This window comes from Orycteropus afer, unplaced genomic scaffold (genome assembly GCF_000298275.1).
Source record: "Orycteropus afer afer isolate SDZICR_OR568_19922 unplaced genomic scaffold, OryAfe1.0 scaffold00035, whole genome shotgun sequence".
NCBI lineage: Eukaryota > Metazoa > Chordata > Mammalia > Tubulidentata > Orycteropodidae > Orycteropus > Orycteropus afer.
The window spans coordinates 1,314,229-1,325,864 of NW_006921622.1; the positions used below are offsets into that span (position 1 = coordinate 1,314,229).

Consider the following 11,636-nt stretch of genomic DNA (forward strand, 5'->3'; position numbering starts at 1 on the left):
CACGCTCCAAAGGAAGCCAAAAATTCAAGTAAAAGTTTGCTTAAACTTTTATAGGGTTGAATAAGCTGTCACCTATAATAATATCCAGAGATCATTTTCTCCTTCTAGAAATTTGGCTCTGATTAAGGAGACTCAAGTTATGATGTAGGAAGTCTTAAAGGAATGTCTAAGACTCTCTCCCCTCCCACTTCCTTAATATTAAAGTTATATTGTCCAAATAACAGTAGTATCAGATTTAATTCAGCAAGTATTTATGGAGGTCCTATTGTATACCAGCTATCATTCTAGGTGCTGGGCCAATATAGTTTTCTTTTCTTGTGGTAGTTGTTATTGTATAAAGTTGCCATGATTACTGACGTAGTAAAGAGTGAATTATTGCCTCTAGAAGAAATTCAGGGCTAGGCACCTGTGAGCCTCTGGTCACATTTTCTTCAACCAGTCAAGACATAACCTTGTTTTGTATCTGTTTCTTTTTAAACACTCCTTATTTAACATGTTGCCAATTCCTTACCACTGATCTCACAGTCAACAGCACTATAACTCATCCCTGAAGAAAGCCTGTCTGACACACCTATTTGTTCTATAAAGCTCATCATTCTTATGCTTAGAAACATTAGGCTGTGTTCAGTACTGCACTTGGGGGCCATTTTAAACAGTGAAATCACCAAAAAATAGGACAAAAATGTGAAAAACGTGGCACTAAATAGACCATGAAAAGAACACTTGTTCTTGTATGAGAAACAAGAAACCATAGCATTGCCTTGCTCAACCTCAGATGAGAACATGTGCATTGAGTAATGAACTTTTCACCACTCTCTACATGTCTGCAAATGACCAAGAAAGTGCTAGTATTGATTTGAGGTTACAAATAAATTTCAGTGAGGAGATGAATCTGCAAATAATGAAGACTGACTGTAACGGGTAATGGAATAAACTAGGGGCCAGCAAACTTTCTCTGTCAAGGCCAAGATAGTAAATACTTTTGGCTTTTCATGCCATATAGCTTCTGGCTCAACTACATAGCTGTGCTGTGGTAATACAGAAGCAACCACCCACGATATGTAAATGAATGGGCATGGCTGTGTTCCAATAAAACTTTATTTACAAAAACCAGCATGCGCTAGGTTTATCCTGTTGACTGTAGTTTGCTGATCCTTTTCCTCATGGAGCCTACATTCTGGAGTAGGGAGAGAGTCAAAAAAGAGCATAAATTGTATTTTAAAACAGAGTAACAGAATAGGCCTTACTGAGAAAGTAAGGTTTTGACAAAGACTTAAAGTTGGTGAGGGAGTTGTATTTGGGAGAACATTCTACAAAAAGGAACAAAACCATAGAAGCCCTGACACTGTAGGTCAGAGTAGCTGGGATAGAGCAAATGAGGTTGGAAATAGTAAGAGGAAAGGGACAGGGACACATCATGTAGGACCTTGTGCACTGAGTGACTCTAGCTCACTGAGTGAAAGGAAATACCACTGGAAGATTCTGAGTGGAAATGTGCTTTGATCTGATGTATTTAAAGGATCACTCTGTTAAACACAGATTTTAAGCAGCGAAGGTGAAAGCAGGGAGCCCAACTGGAGTATATTACAGTAATCCAGGTGAGAGGGGAGGGTGGCTTGGAGCAGGGTGGAAGGAGACTCTGGTAGTTAAGGCTGTGTGTCAACTTGGTTGGGCTGTGGTTATGAGTGGCTTGGCAGCTGGATGTGGTTATTCTCCATGATGAGACTGGATGTGGTAGAATCAGTGCCATGGTGGAATCGATGCCATAGTGGAATCGATGCCATAGTGGAATGTGCTATGAGCAGGTAATTAGTTGCCTTTGGGGTGTGGCGTGCTTTCAGTATATACAGAGCTTTGAGATAGCTCACTAGCTTTTTGGCACATCAGGATATTGGATTTGAACTAGTGACTTACTGCATTGCTTACCTACAATTTTCACTCTGTATCTTTTCCAATTTACCAAAGTGAGAACTCCGCAATGCTGAGGATTCCAAGTAGCTTCTATTCCAAAGACTGAATCTGATGTGACTCTAGGCCAGTTGCTTGATCCCATAGAGCGTTTCCCAGAGTGGGTTCCACATATCACAACAAACCAAAAACTAAACTCACTTGCTGTAGAGTTGATTCAATGCATAGTGACCCAACCTTCCCTGGGTTTCTGAGGCAGTATCTCTACAGAAGTAGATTGCCCCATCTTCCTTCTGAAGAGTGGCTGGTGGGTTTGAACTATCAGCCTTCTGGTTAGTTGTTGTTGTTGTTGTTGTTATGTGCCGTCAAGTCGGCCCCGACTCATAGCGACCCCTCCTTGGGTTTCCGAGGCAGTATCACTATGGAAGTAGGATTGCCCAACCTTCCTTCCGAGGAGTGGCTGGTGGGTAGTCAAATGCTTTAGATATTATGCCACCAGAGCTAGGGGATAGTACTTAGTGAGGAAGCAGATCTGTGGTTAAATGGCCCTGCACTATAGCTCCTCTGAGAGATTCAAAACACACATTAAGGTGATAAAACAGGTTCTGAACACTGGGGTAGAGATGCCTCCTTGAGACACTGTGACCCATTGCCAGTGAGAACCGATTATCGTTCTTGTACTAACAAGGTCAAATTGTATTGTTAAAGTGAATAAAGGATAAGAGCAAATAAAGGGTGGGTTCTGAGGCTGCATGTGGAGTAGACCTGGGGCCTGAGTGCAGAAGCTAGGCTTATTGGAATTACCTGGGTACCTACTATTTCATATTTTCAGTGAATGTACGAAAAACTATACATGCACATATTTATTGCCTCCAAAATCCAATGGGGGTCGCTATGAGTGAGAATCAACTTGACGGCAGTGTATTTGGTTTTCACGAAAATCTTTATGGTTATACTATAACGTATTTGACTGTTCCCCGTGTTTTCCTTGTGTATACACTTCTACAAGGGCAACTGTCAAACAAGACTCTTGGTGTGCATCTCTAATATCAGGATAAATGTAAGAAATAACAATTCTGAGTCAGTGTATTGACTGCTAACCAGAAGTCTGGAGGTTCAAACCCACCAGCCACGCCTCTGAAGGAAGATTGGGGAATCTACTTCCATAGAGATACCGCCTTGGAAATCCAAGGAGGGGTCGCTATGAATTGGAGTGGACTCGATGGCAGTGAGTTTGGTTTTTTTTAGGTCTGTAATTTTAAGGTTTTGCTACATATTGGTCAAATTGCTGCTACTGTTTTTGAAATTTATATTCCCAATAGAGGAATATTTACTGTTTATCTCATGGTATACCACCAGCACTTAATATTTTCTTAAAAAAATACACATTTCTAGTTTTTTTTTTTTTTCTGGGGTGGGGGCGCAGAGATTACTAATGAAGTGGGACTTTTTTTTTCATGTCTCTTGACCATCTCCTCCTTGTGCATGCATACTGCATGCAGTATTATGTCACACCTTTGGTTTTGAGGCTTTAGGATGTTGGCACCCCTCTTGGAACAAAACTTCTTGGATTTATTTTCATTTGCATACATATTACTGTTGATAAGAATGAAAGCTGCCTATCAATCACAGATGTTAAACAATTGGTTGTTTAATGACTCTGCAACTGCAGTTTCTACACTGGGTGTGGTGTATAGTGTGCACAATTAAGCCATTTCTTTGGCACACTCAAGTCACTTAGCAGGATGCTTTGATACTAGAATATCTTCTGTACTGCCAAAAGAAATATACTTGAACTTTTTTCTCTCTCCATGCCGCAGTTCTTGTCTAGCAGCCACTGGCAGAAGTTACCACTTCTTCAGCTAGCAAAGCTGCTTTCCAAAATCTTTTGGCAGAATCTCCTAGAGATTTGTTTTTCTGCTTCTTCCTAATTTAGAAACTGACTTCAAAGGGAAAAAAAAAAAAAAACTTGATAAAAATCGATGTAAGAAATTGACTGATTTAATTCTGCATTTCTTTCATTGAAAATTGGAGGGCTTTATATTTTACAACCCATAAAATAAAATTGGACAAGATAATTTTGGGGGACAAAAGTAAACAAAAATGTTGTATCCCCAAGATAAAATCGTTTTATTCCATTAAAGAAGCAACATGTGATACAAATTCAGGATTTTGTTAAAAACATTTGGAAACATTTAACAAAGCAAAATCATGACTTCTGTGATTATGTGAATATATGTGAAAAGTGTTAACTGTGACATTTAAATGGTTACATGCTTTTAATTAGTCTTTTCATAGTAAGCCACGGTGATGTCTATTCAAGGAACTGTAACCTGTGCCTACTGTGGAATTTGCAGTTGAATTAGAGCTTTGTTTCTTGCCTTTGGCAATTTTAAGGAAACAAATGGAAATGGTTTGAAGAACTTATAAAAATCTAGCACCTGCCAAAAGAAGAATTTAAAGGGTAAGGTGGTAATCTCTGGAAAGAAGCAAGTGATAAGAAAAGCACACGCTGTATTTATTTGTGATGGTGAGAGAAAAGGCCACAAGCCTTGTCCATGCCAACCTATTATTTGTTCTTGGCTGTCAGGGGTTTCCGGCTGATCTTTTTTGATTTGTCATTATTCTTCTTTGGTGGTTCTGGGTTTGCCTGCATGTGTCTTCCATAGAGGCTGAAAAGAGAGAGATGAGAAACCATGAACTACTCAATTTTATAATACAAGACAAGACAAGATAAGCTTGGAGAGCTTTAAACAATACATCACTCTCTATTCAATAAGCTTTTTTTTTAAAAAAAAAAAACCCAAAAGGGTTACTTCCCTGAGTCATATGCTGTGTTTAAGAATATAAATTTTTCTCTCTCACACACACATAGCATGCCGTGAAGTCCAATCTTGGACAAGGCTCTTGGAATTTCACACTTGCTGGAAGGGTTGTGAAAATAGCAAAGGAAGATGGCTCTCTGATTATGAGAACTGGTAATGGCCAGCCCAACAAACAGCCTTTAGAGCTGCAGTCTGTAAGTCGACCATGACAAAAATTGGGTTGAACTGCAGAAATAGAGTGTCCATTGAGTGAAAAGTGAGCATTATGCCTAGCCTGAAAGCCCAGGGGCTGGATAACGTGACAAAGAGCAATGGTGTCCAAGTCTGTTCACACATGATTGATGATGCTGGGATGGCTACAACACATCAATGCCACATTAATAAGTACTGCTGATTAAATGTTGACAAAGTACCCTACAATTACAGTGGATAGCATTCAGAGCAAAGCTGAGCTAGCTCCATGGCTGAGAGGATTTAACTGAACATCAGATAGTAATTAATTGATAATTTATGAGTAATTCTGATTAAACTAAATTAAAAGCCACCCTAAAGTTAAAGTAAATACAGCTCAACCCTAACTCCCCTCATGTCTTAATTGGTCTCCGAGAGAGCCGTGCAGGTGTCTCAGTATCTCTACAGCAAAAGCATTACCTGACTCTGCTTGTTGTGATTGCTTAGTACAAACAGAACAAATATTGACACACAGAGTAATTCCCCTATATCCCTTGCTGCTAATGTCCTTTTGGGGAATCAACACCTTGGTTGGCAGGCTGAAGGGAGGGTTTGGGTTGGATATGCTGTATTCTCTTCTCTAGAGACTTCCAAGAAACTCCTTAGAAGCTGTACTAGGAAGTAATGCCTGGCAATCTACTTCTGAAAACTAGCCAATGAGTCTTCTATATCACAATAGAAAACTGTCCAATATAGTAATGGAAGATGAGCCTGGGGAAGGTACAGCACAAGGCAACGTTTCATTCTGTTATAGGCAAAGGTCATCATGAGTGGAAGCCCACTTGCTGGCAACTAACAGCAAAAACAACGGTCTCAAGGAGTTTATAGTCTAGAGTAACAGCTGTCAGGGAGGAACTAAGTATCCCAGATAGAGTCATAGAGTCTGCAAGTGAGCTCTCAACTTCTTTGAAGACTTTGGATACTGTTAGGCATCTCTGAGCACCTCACAGAGTACAGGCCTCCCTTGCATCTCCACAGGGAACCTTCCTCCTAGGAAAACATACTTTTAAGACTTTGTGATCTGGGTGGAAGTTTATGGAGAAAATTTGTTTTCCATTCAATAGTGCACATGCGTTTTGTTTCATGACATTAATTGCAACCCCCTCACAATGTAACAGCTCTCAAAAATAGACCTTTAAACCTGCATATATTCTTCTATCCAAAAGGGGTCACAGACACCCCTTCTCCTCTAGTGTCTCTCCCAACACACCAATTAGGTAGAGGCTACCTTGAGCCTAAGGAGAGTCCTCTGTTACATTCCTTTCCTTAATCCACACATTCTGAAACACACTTATTTCTCTAATAGCCCCAGCCCTTCCCCCTCACCACAAAAACAAACATGTACAAGTTCTTACACATAATGTAAAACTAGGATTACAGAAATCTGTAGAGATACTACTCTATAGTTCATGCACATGGAAAAAAAAAATGAACCCCAGCAATGCTTGTATGTGCTAGGAAAGAGATGTAACATTTGGTAAAGACTTAGTTTGTTATGTACTAAATGAGGTGAAAACAAGATGATCAAGGAAGTCTTCACAGAAGAGGTGAGTGTTTATCTGGGCCCTCTTGAAGGTAGTAATCTGTGGAAGTCATTTCAGAAGGGTGTAAAAGCTTACAAGTGGCCATCTAGATGCAACAGTTGGTCTTTCCTCTACTGGACACTATCAGTCCAAGGGACTAGTGAACCTCAGCCTACATGACCATGAGACCAGTAGTAGTTGGTGCCCAGCTACCACTGTCAACACTTGCAAGGGGATCAGGGCAGGAGATCCTGGATAGAGTGGGAGAAAAATGTGGAACAAAAGTCAAAATCAGAAAAAAGACCAGACTTATGGTCTGACAGACTGTTGAAATCCCAGAAACTATGGCCCCAAGTCACCCTTTAGGCCTAGAACTGAATTCACTCCAGCCAAACAGTAGACAAGGTGAATATTTACACCAGATAGGTACACTCCTTAGATCAATCATGGGAGGTTAGAAGGGCAGTATTTGCACAGGAAAAGGTAACCATAGGGAGGAAGTGGGAAGAGAGGTGTTATATTACGGGGATTGCAGTCAATGTCAGGCAACAAAAGATGTATGGAGAAAATGCTTTGTCAACTTTTACCCAAATCACAATTTAAAAAAAAAAAAAAAAACTCAGCAGGGCTCCTCTCCTTTTTAGGAGACAACTGGAACATTTCAATTCTTATCTTTTTATGTCTAGACCCCACTCCTGGGTATCTGGACTTCCTGGGGCTACATAGCAAATCACTACAAAGGGTCAGATGGGAGACAGCAGCTCTGAACTTGATCTTTAAATCCTGCTTTTGCCACTTTCTAGCTGTTGACTTTGGGCAAATTATTAGCAACCCCACACTCCCCCACTGTGCTTTGTTGTCTTCATCTTTAGAATAAGGTTGGCAGGGTGCCTGGGGTGGTGAAATTACTCCAGCAGCAGGGTGAGCCTCTTGGAAGTATCCAAAAGTATCCAAAGATGCTTGTTGAGAAATTAGACTTGCATGGGCTTAGAGTGATTAAATGAAGATAACTGTAGGACTACCTTCTTCAGGGTTTGTTCCCTCTGAAAAATAACATCATACTGAGGAGGGCTGGTGGTGCAGTGGTTAAAGCATTTGGCTACTAACTGCAACGTTGGCAATACCAGCCATGCTGCAGTAGAAGGATGAGCTACTCTGCTTCCAAAAAGATTCACAGCCTTGGAAACCATGGGGGCGGGCAGTTCTACTCCAGCCTATAGGGTTTCAATGAATTGGAATTAACTCGAGAGCAGTGAGTTTATTTCCTATTATTAACACTCAATCTCCAAACATGTCTGTAAGAAAGGTTTTAATCCTCCATGAAGAAAGCATTGTCCCATTTCCTCAGTGAGTCAGTGGCAGTGCAGGGATGCTGCTGCTATCAGCTATGCAATCCTTTTCACTCCTCCAGCTGTGTGGGCAGGAGAGCATCAGCACAGTGCTACATGGCTATTCCCATTTGGAGACGTGACTGTAGCAAGGAGAAAACAAGCCTCACAGGGTTCGATGCCTGGATCCACCAGTTATTAGCCAAAGTGTGGTAACCTACTGCCATCAAGTTGATTCCGTCTGGTATAGATCTCTACAAGGTTCCCAAGACTCTACATCTTTATGGAAGCAGACTGCCTTATCTTCCTGTGGAGCAGTTGGTGGGTTTGAACTAATGACCTTCTGGTTAGCAGCCAAATACCTTACTCCTGCATCACTAGAGCTCCTTATGTGTGCAGACAGAATAATAATGGCCCCCAAAGATGTCTTAATCCTCTGAACCTGTGAATATGCTACCTTACATGGCAACAGGCACTTTGCAGACATGATTAAATTAGAGATCTTGACATGGGGAGACAATGTCGGTGGACCCAATGGTATCAAGGGTCTTTATAAGAATAAGAGAAGGCACGGGTGCCAAAGGGATTTGAAGATGCTACACTGCTAGATCTTAAGATGGAAGTGGGCAGCCTCTAGAAGCTAGAATGGTAAGGAAAACATTCTTTCCTAGACCTTCCAGAAGGAATGCAGTTCTGATGACACCCTGTTTTGGGGTTTCTGATGCCCAGAACTGTATGCTAAATTGGGCCACTAGGTTTGTGGTAATTTGCTACAGTAGCAGTTGTTGTTGTTATGTGCCGTCAAGTCAGCCCTGACTCATAGCGACCCCTCCTTGGGTTTCCGAGGCAGTATCACTACGGAAGTAGGATTGCCCAACCTTCCTTCTGAGGAGTGGCTGGTGGGTTTGAACCGCCAGCCTTCTGGTTAGCAGTCAAGTGCCTTAGGCACTATGCTACCAGAGCTCCCAGTAGGGAATGAAAACAGTAAGTGAACCTCTCTGGGCCTGACAGGTCAGCTTACCAGTGAGGATATGCTTAACTTCAGCAGAAAAAAAAAGTTTCTGGGGTAGCAGCTCACTGAAGGGAAGGAAAAGTTAAAAGAAAAATGGAGTGCTGTTTCTACAAGAAGCATGTTAGATTATTTTATAGCTTCAGTGATTATCTCTGATCCCCCCCAAGGCTCATGCCCCACAGCCTTCAGGAGGGATTTCTCTCAACCTGACTGCCCCAATTTCCTGTTCTCCTGACTTACACTTTTTCCCTTAGCGTATTGGTGAACATATTGTCTCTTGCTCAGCCTGTTCTTTTCCACCTCCTCCACCTGGGAAAATGTCAGGTATCGCTTGGAACAACTGTCACTTCCCAGACAGCACATCCCCTCTGTGCTGTGGCTCACATGTCACCCACCTGTCCACCGGGACAGGTGCCCTGATTCTTGGAGAATTGGCCTTACAACCTTTATTCCCACTTTAGGCTTGGCCATGAATAACTTCTGTAATCCTGGGAAAGTTACTAACCTGCCATACTGAGTTCCTTATCTGCAAAATGAGGGTGGAAATTTCCAGCTACCCTTCAGGGCTAGTAAGAAAATTTAATTAGATAGGTAAACTACCTTGTGTGTGCTGGCCCATAATAGGTGTGCCCAACAAGGTTGCTGCCTCCTTTAACTTCTCTCGAAGCTCTGTGGCTAGAACAGCTGAGCAGTTAGTCCCTTCTGCTGTCTACATGCTGCCACCACATACCATGAGCAGCCTGGAAAGTGGCTTTGTTCATTATGCTCCTCTGGAACAAATCCCCTCAGAGAGGTTTCCAAGGAGCACAGCTATCTGGCTATGCCACATAGACTGTTTATAAGGGGAGCCTGGCTCAAGGTCATCAATGAGGCAGTAGCCACTGGTAGGCAAAATGCTTGATCTAGAAAATGGAGCAGACCTCAAGGCCCAGGGACCCAGAAAATCTTTGCCCTGAAATCTAGGGTTTGTAGAGGTAAATTGGGAGATGATTGAGGAGGAGGAAAAAACAAACACAGAACACTCTACTGTGACAAGAAAGGATCAGCTGCTCTCCAAAGTCTGATCAACAGGCTTTGTCATAGAAGAAAATTTTAAAAAAGAGATGGTTATGGTAGCTCTCAACAGTGTGAAGTAGTTAGTGAAGTAGCACTGCCCAGGTCTACAAGGGGACTCCCTTTTTTGTCAGTGAAGCCCAAAGAAGAGAGTCAAGGTCGACCTTGCTCTGAGCAGCCACCTGATAAGTCCCTGCTGAAGACCATCCCAGGAAGAATCATACAATGATTCCTTAGATTGCCTGGGTCATCAAGCTGATCACTTGAAAGATGTGTTGTTAAAGGATAAAGGATCCACACACCAGCAACTGTGACCTCCCTACTTTCTGCTTATATGCAAGTTCACAGCAACTGTGACCTCCCTACTTTCTGCTTATATGCAAGTTCAAGCAGAAGTTCAAGGGGGAAAATGGTGTCATACTCATAACCTGGACCTATGATCTTTCTACCAACTTAATCCCTGAGTAACTAGGTAAAGCAGACAGAAATAATGATACAAGGATTATGAGCAACTAAGGAGAAGATAAAGTATCAGATTTAGCAAGGGGCAGAGATGGAGACAGAAAGGACTCGTTAGAAATACAAAAGAGGTCAGCAGAGAGGAGGAAAAAATAATGGAACCCCTAAAGGCACTGGGAACTCAGAATACACACAATGGGAGTTTCTGGGGCTCTGAGTGAATAAATAATCTTACTGGAAAACGGATCAAGACCTGGCTTGGGCTGCTGCAAAACCCAGAAAGGAGTTAGAAAAAGGGAGAAACTGCTTCCAAGTTGGTGAAGCCCCAGAGCAAGTGCACAGCAGTAGGATGGCATTCATCTCTTTCACCACCCCTTTTAGCATGCAGTGGACCAGAATACTGGGTTGTTGTAGCTTCTGGATTCAAGCAGAAAATAGTGGGCCTCAACCCATTGGGGTCTCTGTCGATTTTGAACTAAGGGTCTTTAATTTACAGTAGGACGTCAGCATCAGTGGATGCCTCAGAAAGACACAAACTACCCTGCTTGTGCCTGCATTGCTGACTGAACTATCTCATCCCAAATGTGAAAAACTCCTCTGACCTTTCTATCCAGGAGCTCTGGTAGCATAATGCCTAAGGCATTTGACTGCTACCCAGAAGGCTAGTGGTTCAAACCCACCAGCCATTCCGCAGAAGGAAGGTGAGGCAATCTACTTCAGTAGTGATACCACCTCAGAAACCCAAGGAGGGGTCATGATGACTCGGGGCTGACTTGACAGCACATAATGTCAACACCACGTTTCTATCCAGGGGCTCACTTCTAGTACCTTTTTCTTTTTCTCCCCTGCACCAAAGAATCAAATACCATGGACAACACCTCCTAGTCTCAACTCTAAATCTTCACAATGAACAGACCTGCACCCACATCCCCACCAGTGATTCTACCAACACAGAGAGATCTCTGCCAAGTGACACATTACAGCTGAGATATTAACCAAAGAAGTACACCTGCTCCACACTTTCAGATATAGTAAAACATAACATTAGAGTGAGACAAATCAATAAAGACAACAACTTTAAAATGTCTGGAAAACAATAGACCACCTCAAAAAAAAAAACCTCAAAAAAAAAAAAAAAAAAAAAAAAAAAAAAAAAAAAAGGAAAGAAAAGAAAAAACAACTCACTGCCAACAAGTTGGTTCAAGAATTTATCTATCATGGAAGAAGAACAAGCAATAAAACTATCTTAGAGGAAATTCAAAAGGTATAAATAACAGAATCAATGAGGAGACAGACA

At 41.8% G+C, this 11,636-nt stretch overlaps 1 protein-coding gene across 1 annotated transcript in view; it reads right to left on the reverse strand.

The window, feature by feature from the left end:
* Nucleotides 1-4,477: 4,477 nt before the first annotated feature.
* Nucleotides 4,478-11,636, reverse strand: part of RSU1 (Ras suppressor protein 1) — a 305,614-nt gene continuing 298,455 nt past the window's right edge. Inside the window, exon 8 of the mRNA XM_007936330.1 lies at nucleotides 4,478-4,580. Coding sequence (XP_007934521.1) covers nucleotides 4,478-4,580 — 103 coding nt within the window. The remainder of the gene's footprint in view (nucleotides 4,581-11,636) is intronic.